The 14,348-nt window shown below is 46.7% G+C and overlaps 1 protein-coding gene across 3 annotated transcripts in view; it reads left to right on the forward strand.

The window, feature by feature from the left end:
* Positions 1–14,348, forward strand: part of LOC310690366 (integrin alpha-X-like) — a 30,560-nt gene that overhangs the window by 7,779 nt on the left and 8,433 nt on the right. For all 3 annotated transcript variants that reach the window (XM_083469130.1, XM_083469131.1, XM_083469132.1), the window contains exons 9-20: positions 78–210; positions 704–780; positions 2,388–2,508; positions 2,613–2,749; positions 4,235–4,375; positions 6,976–7,179; positions 7,976–8,106; positions 9,422–9,585; positions 10,059–10,210; positions 10,774–10,905; positions 12,408–12,481; positions 13,639–13,780. In XM_083469130.1, coding sequence (XP_083325256.1) covers positions 78–210; positions 704–780; positions 2,388–2,508; positions 2,613–2,749; positions 4,235–4,375; positions 6,976–7,179; positions 7,976–8,106; positions 9,422–9,585; positions 10,059–10,210; positions 10,774–10,905; positions 12,408–12,481; positions 13,639–13,780 — 1,608 coding nt within the window. The remainder of the gene's footprint in view (positions 1–77; positions 211–703; positions 781–2,387; positions 2,509–2,612; positions 2,750–4,234; positions 4,376–6,975; positions 7,180–7,975; positions 8,107–9,421; positions 9,586–10,058; positions 10,211–10,773; positions 10,906–12,407; positions 12,482–13,638; positions 13,781–14,348) is intronic.

Consider the following 14,348-nt stretch of genomic DNA (forward strand, 5'->3'; position numbering starts at 1 on the left):
AGGTTATATGTGGCAGGGACCCATTAGTAACGGGGGGACAAGACGTCTTTATAGAAATTCCCTGTTGCTTGTTCCAGGTTGGCAAACTAACTAGAACAGATGAGCTGAACACAATTGCTTCGTCACCTAATAATGTTTTCGAAGTCGACAGCTTTGATGCGCTCCGTAGCATTCAGAACCAGCTGAAGGACAAGATCTTTGCCATTGAAGGTCAGTGTCGCAAGGTGATGGAGCATCTTTGCCCATGCTCAGTTTTGTCCAAGAACTACAGGCATGGTACAGTAAAGGGGGGGGGGTCCAGGCTGTAAATAACTGAAGTACCTAACAAGGGAATGAAGTTTAAGTTTCAGAATTCACAAAATGACATGGGCACTGTGGAACAGGGTGAGTCGTTGTGTCAGTCCTTATTGCTAATGCTGAGGCGTCCAACACATTCACCGACACTGTGCAACCTGACTCTGCCAGGGCCGTTTGCAAAGGAGGTGCAAATGTGGGGGTGCCATCTATGCTGAAGCCCCACAACAAAAGTACTTCTTGTACGAAAGATTACTCTTCTCCCAACCCTGGAAAACTGAATTTGTTCTGCTCTAACGTGACCATTTAGAAAGGGCAGATTTTGAGGCCAAGCTTCCTCCTCTCTTTGCCCCCCCCCTTCCATTCTCTACCTCTTGCTTGTCTTAATTATCTTTTGTTTCCCAAAAAGGGACCTCTGGAATCTCTGCTGGCAATTCATTTCAAAAAGAACTTTCTCAGGGCGGATTCAGTGCTCTCCTCACCCCAGTGAGTAGAAACTCCTGTCATAAGAACATAGGCTTTGTTTGGGGTATTTATATCCTGCTTTTTAGGCAGACCTCACAGAATGGTTTACAAAGGACCATCCGAACAATAAGTGTGTGTGTATGTGTGTGTACAGTGCTTTTTTCTTAAAAAATGTTTGGGGTACTCTCATTTTGACTCAAGAAATTCACCTTTTTATAGTTCAAACTGGGGAAAATAAATACAGTAAATGGACAAAAGTACAAAGATTCACAAAATGTTTAGGGGTATGCATACCCCTGCATCCCCCCAGAAAAATGCACATGTGTGTGTGTGTGTGTGTGTGTAAAATAAAAGGGAGCAATGACTTTGCTTTAGAAGAAGCTATAATTTGCTTCCACTCCCTTCAGAACTCTGGCTTCCAATGTTATGAGAGACGGTGAAAAAGTAATTCAATTCTATTTTCCCATTCAGTTATGCATCTCAGTTGGTTCCTCATAATCTTCCATTCATGAGTTCTGAAAACAATTCCTACCACCAGCCCTATTTAAAGGGAAGTCTCTTCTCATGGGCTGCCACAGCTAGCAATACAACACTGTGTGGGATGGATTTGTCTTTCTGCCGTGCAACCTCCCCCCCCCCCGCCCCCCAAAAATTTCCTTTGGGGAGCCTTACTCATGAATGTTTTCTGCTGATGCACACCGTCTGATCACCATATATAGAGAAGGACTCAGTTTCTCCCTCTACCGATTGGTTTGCACCCTGGGAATGTTGTTCCCTTTGTGTGTATGTAGTTTGACTGTTTGGTTCACGTCATTTGCAGCTCTGTGCTCTGCAGGTATCCTCCTGTAGTTCAGCTGTTCCTATTTGTAAACTGATCTGGATTTAAATCTGTATACTGGCCTATAAGGGATAGGACTGGTTGGAGGATAGCTTTGGACTAGATGATCATTGAATAAATTTAATAAATTTGTGTTGTTTTTTAAACACCACAATAATTCTATGATTACATGTAGAACACCCTGTTATTTTGTTATGCAGTGTGGGGAAATGCTTGACTTGGCTGTGGTTTGGTCATTAATTGGAGGAGAACTGAGAGGTGCAATTTGACTAATGTCTAAAACAGAATGGGCTGGGGAGTAGAGCTCAGTTATTGATGTTGTTGTTGTTAATTCAGTTGTCATATCACCCTTTAACAAAATGTCCCAGGGCGGTGCACAACACATTTTATGGAGCACTACAAAACACACATAATAAAAAACATAATAATAGACAGCATAATAATAATATAATCCCACAGCTTTAACAAGCCATAGATTATTTAATGACCAAAGGGTATAGAGGAATGGTTTTGCCTGGTACCTAAAGACATGTAACCATGGCGCCAGCCAAGCTTCTCTGGGGAGGGTATTCCACAGTCAGGGAGCCACCACAGAAAAGGCCTGTTCTTGTGTTTCCACCCTCCAAACCTCTTGGGGAGCAAAGACATAAAAAACTCAGATGACAATTGCAGGGGCAAAGTCAGTTCCTATGGCAGTCCTTCAACACCGAGAAACCACCACCACACCTGGGACTGCAGTCTGTACTCCCCTCACCTCCCTACCTTTCTTCACGCCTCCATCTTCTTCCAGGGGCATGTGGTGACTGGAGCTGTTGGGGCTCACACTTGGTCTGGGGGTCTGGAGGAACAGTCTTTGGGAGACCCTCCCCAAATCCAATTCCTGAACATTTCCTTCAATGTCTCATATCTGGGTGAGTGAGGCAGCTTCTCCTTTGCCTTCCATATCTAATGGCCTGCCAGGAGCTAACTCATCCAACTCGACTCCCACAACCTCCTATTTCTTTGTCTCTGACAGGCTATTCGGTGGCTGTAGCTCAGCGTGGAAAGAAGCAGTTCTACATAGCTGGGGCTCCGCGATACCAGCATGTCGGAGCTGTCGCAGTCTTTGAAAGCCGGAGTAAGCGCTTGGTGGTATTCCCTGAAGGGGGTCAGGTAAGAGGCAGAAACCGGGGTGCAGATCAGTCTCCCATTCACTTCATGTTGGGTGTGAAGGTTGTAAGCTGCCCTGGAAGTTTAGTCAAAATAAAAAAATTCCTTCCAGTAGCACCTTAAAGACCAACTAAGTTAGTTCTTGGTATGAGCTTTCGTGTGCATGCACACTTCTTCAGATACACTAACTTAGTTGGTCTTTAAGGTGCTACTGGAAGGAATTTTTTTATTTTGACTATGGCAGACCAACACGGCTACCTATCTGTAACTGGAAGTTTAGTGTTAAAGCAAGGCAGGCTACCTTAACTAATCTAGAACCGGCAGAGAGATAGGAGCGCAGGAGTCAGTCTCTTGGCCCATGTAGTTTGGTGCTGTCTACACTGACTCGGCAGCAGTCAGCTTCAGGCAGCGGATGTTCCCATCCCTGCCTAGAGATGCTGAGGATGGAAACCTGGGACCTTCTGCATGCCAAGCAGGTGTCCTACAGCCTTTCCCCTCTTTCTCTTAGAAAGTTTACTTCAAACACATGGAAGAGACAGAGGGAGTTGATAATCGAACAACTTGTCAAAAATCACTGAGCAGCTGCTAAACAATAAGCAGACATCATATTGATAGTTACTAGGAGTAAATCCTGCCACTACAGTGGTACCTCGGGTGACATACACTTCACGTTATAGACGCTTCTGGTTACAGACTCCGCTAACCCAGAAATAGTACCTCAGGTTAAGAACTTTGCTTCAGGATGAGAACAGAAATCGTGCTCCGGCGGCGCGGCAGCAGCAGGAGGCCCCATTAGCTAAAGTGGTGCTTCAGGTTAGGAACAGTTTCAGGTTAAGAACGGGCCCCCGGAACGAATTAAGTTCTTAACCCGAGGTACCACTGTATTATAACCCGAGGTACCACTGTATTAAAATCTGAAAAGGCTCTATTCCTGTGTTTCTCCTTTTTCTTGTGCCCCCTTCTCTGACTGACCTTTATTTGGTCACAGATTCCAGTTGACTATCTGATTAATTCTGCCATGGGATACTCCTGTCAGTCTCAAACTGCTTCACATCAATATTCCAAGAGGGTTTTGGGCCTACATCTTTTCTCTCTCTCTCTCTCTCTCTCTCTCTCTCTCTCTCTCTCTCTCTCACAGGGCCAAGCTAGACATGAAACTAAAGTTATGAGTGCCATTAGCCTGCCCTGTTCTTAAAATCTAAATAATTGGTGGTAAATCTATGGACCTCATTAAACCTGCTAGACCTTTTGACATGGGCGTAGCCAGGTTTTTTGTTGGGGAGGGCCTTTTGCTTGGGAAGGCATAACCTCAGTTAGCTATGTATTTTTTATGGGGGGGCAGCTGCCCCACCCTGTCCCCCCTTGGCTACACCCATGCCTCTCAATTTGGCCCATGAGTCTGTTTTGGCAAAGATTAAGCCCACTAGTCTAATTTGTCATCTTCACTTCTGCCAGTCACCTCCATATTGTATTTCTATTTCTTTCCAGTTGGGTTCTTACTATGGGGCTGAAGTCTGCTCCGTTGACCTAGATGAAGACAACAATACCGACCTTGTTCTGATTGGGGCTCCCCATTATTACAGTAAGAACCAAGGTGGGCTTGTTGATGTCCGCTCTATGAATGACCAGGTGAGGAAACGCACCAGTGGTAGGGTTGGGAAGGGTGGGTGGGTGGGAAGAAGGGGCAAGGAGGAGGATGGACCAGATTTGCTCACATCTGGAATAATAATAATAATAATAATAATAATAATAATAATAATAATAATAATAATAATAATTTATTTATACCCCGCCCATCTGGCTGGGTTTCCCCAGCCACTCTGGACTGCTTCCAACAGAACACTAAAATACAATAACCTATTAAACATTAAAAGCTTCCCTGAACAAGGGCTGCCTTCAGATGTCTTCTAAAAGTTTGGTAGTTATTTTTCTCTTTGACATCTGGTGGGAGGGTATTCCACAGGGCAGGTGCCACTACTGAGTAGGCCCTCTGCCTGGTTCCCTGTAACTTGGCTTCTCGTAGCGAGGGAACTGCCAGAAGGTCCTCGGCACTGGACCTCAGCGTCCGGGCAGAACGATGGGGGTGGAGATGCTCCTTCAGGTATACTGGACCGAGGCCATTTAGGGCTTTCAAGGTCAGCACCAACACTTTGAATTGTGCTCGGAAACATACTGGGAGCCAGTGTAGTTCTTTCAAGACCGGTGTTAAATGGTCTCGGCGGCCACTCCCAGTCACCAGTCTAGCTGCCGCATTCTGGATTAGTTGTAGTTTCTGGGTCACCTTCAACGGTAGCCCCACGTAGAGCGCATTGCAGTAGTCCAAGCGAGAGATAACTGCAGCATGCACCACTCTGGCGAGACAGTTCGCGGGCAGGTAGGGTCTCAGCCTGCGTACCAGGTGGAGCTGATAAACAGCTGCCCTGAACTTCTGGAAAAACTGAACTTCTGCTCCATCCATCTTTCATGGGAAATGTTGGGATGCAGCTCAGCTTGATGAGTGGTTAATGCAGATAGAGAGGGGAATTTTTAAAGATTCCCAAACTTTCTCACTGTCCTTGGATCTCTGTGCTGAACTTTCCTTTGATGTTAGACTGATAAAGCTGATCAAATTTCCTTCCTTGCACTCTTGCTTCTGAAGCTGATGGGGAAAGGGCATCTGTGGATGTATCTTTGCTGAATGCGAGGGGGGTGTAATAGAATAGGGTTGAATAGTAGAGTTGGAAGGGACCACGAGGGTCATCTAGTCCAACCCCCTGCAATCTTTTGTGCAACGTGGGGCTCGAACTCATGATCCTTGAGATTAAGAGTCTCATGCTCTACCAACTGAGCTATCCCAGGAGCCAAGCATGGCTCTGCTGCACCTCCAGATTTAGTTAGAACTAAGAGCTCTTTTCTACCCAAGTATGTCTTACCTATAAAAAAACCCCACCCAGGCCCTTTTTATTTTCCATACCAAGTGTCTCTGTGTGCGACTGCAACCAAGGTGAGCTTGCTCTCCTAGCAAGGACTCGGTATGCAGTCAGTTTCCAAGCTGTGTGCTAACTCAATCAACACATTTTATTTTCAAGAAGCATTTGAAGGCCGCTCTCTTTACTTCCTCCTGTGATTGGTGTTATGTACTGAAGTTCTCACCCTGGGCCAGCAGGGGGATACTGTAGATAATTTTCACTCAGGTCCACATATGCAAATAAGGAATTGAAAGTGATGTTCAGTGATTGGATAGTTACAGAAAGTTGTTACTGTTGCTTGTAGTTGAGCTCTATATAAGCAGGTTGGCTGAACCCTTCAGTTCAGTTCTGTTCTGGCCTCTGAATAAACAAGAGCTGTTTGAAGAATTGCTGTGTCGTCTGATATGTTCACCCACAACTTAACGATTGGCTTCCGTTATGCCCTTTCCCTGGGCACAGTCTCTTATTGGGGCCAAGCTAAATGTGATATTGTGTGAACGCAATTAACGCATACATTAAAAAATGAATAACTAGCCACCTGGGAGGGAGGGAGAGCAGCAATAGAACCACAGCCACACTCTGCCACAACGATCCCTGTCTGAAGCTGCTCTTAGCCCTGTTGCCGCCCGTGGACACTTCTCTCTCAGGATTAATTGCAGCTCTGAGAGGTGATTTTTCATTGGAGTCACAGCAGGGAAATGAAAGGATTAACCCTTCCCGGCTCACTGCAGAGCTGTTTCAAAGTGTTGAAGTCGTCATGGGTTGTATCCAGCTAAGTTCTACTCAGTGTAGAAATGGATGGCTCCAAGTAAGGATTAGCATTGCACAAACTCTGCCCGCCCCTCCGAATTTTAATTGATTCCTTACAAGTCAACCATGGTACAAAATTGGACCTTAAATTGTAACACCAAGGCAGAGACTGCCACCTTGAGCTCATAGATGAAATAAGATTTAACTGGGGGACTCATGTTCACTAGGACAATAAACATCATTGTCAGGCCCCAGGAGGTTGATTGAGGTCCGTTTAATCCAGGATATGCGTTTTGCTTGTATTGCCTTATTGCTTTTAGAGAATGGTCTTAGCTCATCTTCCCACTGTGTCTATTTTTTTAAAAAAATAATGTCATACTAATGCTGCTTTAAATGCTGTTCCTTCTTCCGGTTATTGATTGTTAAATGTTGGAGTCGTTTTAATGCCAAATATATTTGCTGCCTTGAAATTTGGTTAAGGGAAGTTGGAGAGGGTATAACTGTGTTAATAAGTCACACACTTCCTGGCAGGGTCACCTTGTTTCCCTCCAAACGCTTCGTGGGGAGCCTGGCAGCAGCTTTGGCCGTTTTGGGGCAGCACTCTGCGCTTTAGGGGACATAAGCGGGGATGGTTTTGCAGATGTGGCAATTGGAGCCCCCATGGAGGATGAAGATCGTGGGGCCATTTACATCTTTCTGGGAGAAGCAGGCGGGCTGAAAAAACACCACAGCCAGGTGAGCCTGAGAGTCAAAAGTGCATATATTGTCTGTTTGTGTGTGGCAAGGTGGTCCAATGGTTAAAGAGCTAGGCCAGGGATGGGGAATGTGTGACCCTCCTGATACTGGACTACAACTCCCATCGTCTCTGACCAATGGCCATGCTGGCTGGGTGGCGGGGGGAGCACAGGTTTCCTATTCCTGATGCAGGCAGTACAGATTCAGTCCCTCCACATCTCTCCATTGAATTCTTATGAGCCGATTCCTGAATCAGTCTCCACTGATCATTGGTGAAATGGGAACAGTAAAGCAACAGAGTTGTTGGAACGCAATTGCAGCCAAGTCTGGATAGAAACCCAGTTCAATACATAATCTCAATAACCGCTCCCTTTTCGATGACAGATGTGACCCCCCCCCCCCAATTTTGGGCCCAGATAATCTTTGCACAGATTAATGCAGAACCTGTACTTCTATAATTAAAAAACAATAATAATAATAGATGTGACAACTTGCATCCAGTAACTAAACAGAACATTTTAAAAATTCTGGCTGTTGTGGCGTACGCGCGCGCACACACACACGTACAAAACTATTATAGTTTGTCCTATGCAGATTTAATTAATGAATCGTTTAAAGGACTTAAAACGGAATTGATTAATTGGCTAATATTTTCTTAATTGGGTCTAAAACAAAGGCATTGGAGAAATGGGCAGGCGGAATAGCTGAACTGAGGGTGTGTCTACCTCATCTGCTGAGGATCCCTAACCTTCCTTGTTCCCCTATTTTCTCTTTCTCTCCCCCTCAACATTTTTAGCGGATTGCTGCCAAGTCTCTCTCCCTGGTGCTCTATTATTTTGGACAGTCCATCCAAGGAAGAATGGATCTGAGCGAGGATGGACTGACTGACCTGGCTGTTGGGGCGCTAGGAAGCGCAATGCTGCTTCGGTAAGAATGGGCGAGGGCGATGATGGATGTGGAATGTGAGTAGGCCACAAAGGGCGGGACATAATTGCAATGTGTGTTCCCCAACTGCCTTCAAATTCTGCATCCTGAACTTGATTTTAAAAACCTGCACAAACCTGTTGCGTGTACTCTGGCCAACTAGCCATCAGTTTGGTGCACCCTAATTGCCTGCATTTTTCTGAGCATGGCTTGGGCCTGCTGTGGCAGTTGCTACACCTTCCTGCCAGCTGTGATGCTGCCCCCATGTGGTGGGGAAGAAGAAGGCTCTTAATATATCAGGCTGCTGGGAGTGTGGATACGCTAGCTCAGGGGTCAGCAAACTAAGGCCTGGGGGTCAGATGCAGCCCACCAGGCTCATAAATCCGGCCCGTGGACCCTGCCACCCACTCGGTCAGTCCCCGCATGCTGTGGACACCTTGCCATGCAGGGACTGACTTCTGCGACGCTGGCACGGCTTCTGGGTGGGAAGCTCCTGCCACCGATCCGAAGCCGCGGACGGCTCTGGGCAGGCGGCGACGCTGGTGTGGCTTCGAATTGGCTGCAGGAAGTTCCTGCAGCCAATCTGAAACCTTGCCTCCTGCGGCTGAGGTAAACCCGGTGCGGCCATGGACAGAGAGGCTGGCGGGCAGGCGGTGGGCATGGGCATTGTGAAGGGCGCGTCGCGGGGCTTCAGCCAGAGCTTGGCGCACCTGCTTGCCCTGTGCCTGGTGCCCTGCTCGGTGCTGCTGCTGGTGGCACGCTCGGCGGCCGCGCTGGAGCAGCTGGAGGGCGAGCTGCGCGCCACCTGCCCGGTGCTCCGAGTGCATGGCCTGCCCGCCGACCTGGCCTCAGAGAATGGACCGCAGCACGTGGTGCACGCCTCCTGGGAGCTCTGCAGGGATGGGCTGATGGAGCAGCTGCTGCTTGTCAACAGCGCCGGTGAGCGGACGGCGCAGAGGCGTGCTCCTGAGCACGTGCAGAGTGCGTTCCTCCTTCAAGTCCAGAGGCAGCTGCGGGACCGGCTTGCACGGTATTTATATATTTCAAAATATAGCCCGCCCCCCCACAAGGTCTGAGGGACAGTGGACCGGCCCCCTGATGAAAAAGGTTAGCTGCGTTAGCTGGAGTCTGTAGATGTTGAAAGACCAAGCGTGCTGAATATGAAGCCCAGAGACCTATGCGGAGTCTGAATGGGGCACTTCCTGCTCCAGGAAGTTAATGTGGGGCTGGGTTCCAGACTGGGCCTGATCCAGGGCTGCTGGCAATTTGGACAGCTGCTGGTTTGAACAGGCCTCCCCTTTTATCCCCTGCCTCCCAGATCTCGGCCTGTTTTCACAATCAACTCTTTGCTGACTTTCTCGCATCGCTGGATCCCCTTGGACGACCCTAAGTGTGGAAGCGGGAATGTTTCAGGAATTGCCCCCCGCGGGAAAACCAGTCTTTGCTTCACCCTAAAACTCATCAGCACAAAATGGACCCACGGTAAAGGCACCATCTCAGTTCTCCTTTTGCTTAGTTATTTTTTTATTTTTCGTGGACTTGTTTGTTCCTTTCCCCTCACTTATTCTCTCTGCAGCCGCTCATTATCTTATCATTTTTTTTTAGATCCCATTCTCCCAGCCTGACTCTTATTGCTTATTTTCTCACTTGTTTTTCTTATCCATTCCCTCTTGCGTTAAAAATGATGTTTAAGATCAACAATTCTTTCTGACTTTCATTTTCTCAGTGATTCTCTCATTAAATTCATAGTGACTCCAGACTCCCATTTAGCGCAGGAATGGGGAGCCCCTGGGCCTCCAGATGTTGCTGAACCACAACTCCCATCAGCCCTAGCAAGCATGGCTATGGGGCAGGAATGATGAGAGCTGGAGTTCAGTACATCTTGGACAGCCAAAATGTTTAGTTCGTTCTGCTCCTGTGATCCAATTTGTTTGTATGTTTTGGAAAGAAAATAGGTGCCCTGCAAGCTGCGATCTCATTTACTCTCCGGTCTGATGCTAAGCAGTCTCCATCACGCCTGACGCTAGAAAATGAGGCTTCCACATTCTCAGACACCATCCTGGTTGGAACTGAGCCAGTCTGCGTCGATAAGATTCTCCATGCTCCAGTAGGTTGAAATATGGCACCATGGGCAATTGTAGGGGTGTGTGTGTTTGTGTGTGTGTGAGAGAGAGAGAGTGCTAGGAATACTGTATCTAATGCAGAATTATCTCAGCACCTCACCAGACTTCGGCTCCCAGAATCCTTTGGTAGAAGCCATGACAGCTACAATGGTCTAAAAGTGATACAGTGGTACCTCAGGTTAAGTACTTAATTCGTTCCGGAGGTCCGTTCTTAACCTGAAACTGTTCTTAACCTGAAGCACCACTTTAGCTAATGTGGCCTCCTGCTGCCGCTGTGCCGCCGGAGCACGATTTCTGTTCCCCTCCTGAAACAAAGTTCTTAACCAGAGGTACTATTTATGGGTTAGTGGAGTCTGTAACCTGAAGCGTATGTAACCCGAGGTACCACTGTACAGTAAATGACCTACCTGTTGGAGAAACACTGATTTTTGGAAGCTCACAGTATTTAAAAACATTACTGTGGGAATGATCACTTCATTTTCAGGGAGAAATGTATTGGCTGGGTGGAAACTTGTGATTTCCTTTTTTTTTTTTTACTGTCTTCCAGCTCTGCCTGGATGATTCCTTCTCTCCACTTGTGCTACGGGCAGATGTAACGGCCGAGGGGGAACCAGATGCCTCTGCGAGGAACCTACGCCCTGTCCTGGACCCTGGAACTAATTTGTCTACTGAGATCAAGGTCTTATTTCCTGGCCATTTCCCTTCAAGCCCATCTCCTAGGACCTAGGACAAAGCCTCTTCCATCAAAGAAACGGCTCAGCCCAGAGTACTTAGTACAGAGGGCTTTGTTGACTGGGCAGCCTTCAAATGTTCTAAATAAATGAACCTTGCTTAATCTAAGCAGATCTAGGCCTGGTCAGTGCCTGGGTGGTGGAAACTTGTGCATGCCACAGGGAAAGTATTATAAATGTAATAATGAATACTGAATGCACAGTGGAAATAGAAATCAGCAACTTTGTTGCCTTAGTTTGTTTAACAATGATGACCAAAAGAAATACAGTGGTACCTTGGTTCTCAAACGCCTTGGTACTCAAACAACTTGGAACCCAAACACTGCAAACCCGGAAGTAAGTGTTCCGGTTTGCGAACTTTCTTCAGGAGCTGAACTTGTTTTGAGTGCCACATTTCCATTTTGAGTGTAACGCTGAGTTCTGTCTGTTTTTGCTATTTATTTTGTGTTTTTGTTTTTGTGGCTCTTTTTGTTTTTGTTTTTGTGACTGCGTGGAATCCAGTTCAGCTACTGACTGATTGATTGTGTGACTGTAGTACATTGTTTACTGCTTTCCTTTTATGGATCAGTGGTCTTGTTAGATAGTAAAATTCTTGATAAATTGCTGTTTTAGGGGTTGTTTTTTAAAGTCTGGAACAACTTAATCCATTTTGCATTACTTTCTATGGGAAAGCGTGCCTTGGTTTTGGAGCACTTTGGTTTCGGAACAAACTTCCGGAACAGATTAAGTTTGAGAACCCAAGGTACCACTGTAGATGAAAGGATAAGGGGAAAAACATTCTCACAGAGAATTTGTATGCTTCTGTAGACTTTACCGAAGTATTTATTTATTAATTAAAACATCTCAACCACGCTTCATTCAAATATATCTCAGCACAAAAACCCAAAATGCAATAAAAGCAAAACATGACCCTGGTCCGGCCCAAGCAGTGACCCCAGCCAGGAGGCGTCTGTTGGCCACAGAGACCTGGGGTCCCAGGGTCACGTACAGTGGTACCTCAGGTTAAGTACTTAATTCGTTCTGGAGGTCTGTTCTCATCCTGAAGCAAAGTTCTTAACCTGAAGCACTATTTCTGGGTTAGCGGAGTCTATAACCTGAAGCGTATGTAACCTGAAGTGTCTGTACGAGGTACCACTGTACTGGTAATCCCATTTCAATAATCAGTCAGGAAAGTCAGACCAAGGAGAAGCCACATTCCAGCAGGGGCAAAGCTAAACAACCAGAGCTTAGAGTCCAGGGGGCAGGGGCAGGCCAAGCAGAGTTATGGTTGCAATGAGGTTAGCCAAGCAAAGTGAGAGGGTAGATCCAGATAAGCAAACTCACGCAAGCTAGGAGAGGTCCCAGCAATCCAAACAGGTAGCACCATGGATATCTCCAAGTAGCCTCCCGGTGAGAAGCGAGAAAAGACCTTGGAACACCCTCGGAGGCTCATTTCCTTTTATATTGCCAGGTTCCCTTCAAGCAAGACTGCGGCCTCGATAAAATTTGTGTATCTGATCTTCGAATCTCCTTTAACTTTTCAGGGTGAGTAGCCTATTTTGTGCCTACGAGGGCCATCCCCAATATTTTTTTGCTGCCCTTAGATGCTGTGCCTCCGGACCCCTTCCTGGTTGGTTGGAGCATGGTGCCGGTAGCGCCGAGGTTGCAGGTTCAATCCTCGTATAGGGCAGCTGCATCTTCCTGCAACTCTGCAAATGCTATGATTCCAGTGGTGCCCAGCCACTGACCTTCACTGAGCAGCAACGCTTCTGAACATTGCAGGAGGGGAGAGTTGTGCTGTCGTGCTCAGGCCCTGCTTGTGGGTTTTCCCCAGGCATCTGATTGGCCACTGTGAGAAAAGGATGCTGGATGTGGAGGGTGACTGGCCCCATCCAACAGGATCCTTGCTATGCTCTTACTCAGAAACAGGAGCCAGAGGTGCAACCCTGCCATTCTCTTGGAGGTTGCATGGGATGTTGGGTTGTGACTCTTGGCAAGTATGAAGCAGTGAACGAGCCAAGAAATAATAAAATAATGATGATGATGATGATGATAATAATAATAATATTTTATTATGTATACTCCGCCCATCTGGCTGGGTTTCGCCAGCCACTCTGGGCGGCTTCCAACAGAATATTAAAATACAATACACTAGAACATGTGGGGGTGAACCTCTTTAATCATGTGCTTGCCAGTTACTTTAATGCGCAACCTGAGTGTTTCTCCCAGAATTGCCCATACACCAGGGATCCTGAGAGTCCCTCTTGGCTCACACAGATTATTGGCTTTCTTCAGGCACCTTGAGCTGAGGAGTGGGAGTCAGGTGATCTGCTTCACCAGCTAGGACAAAGTGACATTGATCATTAGGTCAAATTCTTTACCATCATTTTCTTACAACTCTAGTGGTGTGACTGTGCCCATTTTACAGAGTGAGAAACAGGTGAAGAGACAGAGAGACGTAGGAACATAGGAAGCTGCCTTATATTGAGTCAGGCCATTGGTCCATCCACCTAAGAATTGTCTACACTAACAGACAGGGTTTTGTCTCAGCCCTACCTGGGGATTGAACTTGGGACCTTCTGCATGCAAGGCAGATGCTTTAACCACTGAGCCATGTTGCCCAAAGGGAACTTCCAGCTTGCCCAGCGTCTAACTAGTGAGTTCCTGGAGACTGAGCAAATGTTTCTCTCAATAAATTTCAGGTCAAAAGGTCTTAAACTGAGTCCAAATTTTGTACTGAACTTAACACTGAAACTAGAAAACGTGGGAGAGGCAGCGTACGACCCACACCTTTCATTTTACTACTCTTCTGTTTTGTCCTTCCGAGGGCATTCCGTTCTTCAGGTGAGTTGGATGAATAATTCGGGGGTGGGGGAGAGTAGAAGATGGGGAAAGGTTGGAGGCAGAGGATGCCTGGGATTCTGGAAGACAACTGAAGACTTGTGGATAAGGAGATGAGTATCTGATAATAATAATAATAAGATATAGGCTCAGCTACCAATCTGTTGTTTATAAACCTCTCCTCCAATATATGAAACCAAAAATAGTTTCTGGAGACTTAAGCCCTGAGCATATTATCTGGAGATAAAGCAGAGGTTTGGTGGCCAGCTGTCATGTATGATCTAGTTGAAATTCCTGCTTTGCAGGGGTTGGGATGAGATAACCTTTGCGGTCCCTTCCAACTCTACAATTCTATGAAAGTTACAGAGATTTGTATCTTTTCCAAGAGAGGGGAAAGGAGCTTGTGAGGGGCAATTCTGAAGGGTGGGAGGGGAGTTGACCCAAGGGGGAAAGGCTAAGCAGTCCCCTTGGTCCCTACTTCAAGACTGCAGCCTCCCTTGGCTGCTGTTCGTTTAAACAACCAAGACCCCTTGAAAAAATGTGCATGTGGCCCCATGCAGTTCCGCCCAAG

Source organism: Podarcis liolepis (genome assembly GCF_965112155.1).
Source record: "Podarcis liolepis genome assembly, chromosome: 13".
NCBI lineage: Eukaryota > Metazoa > Chordata > Lepidosauria > Squamata > Lacertidae > Podarcis > Podarcis liolepis.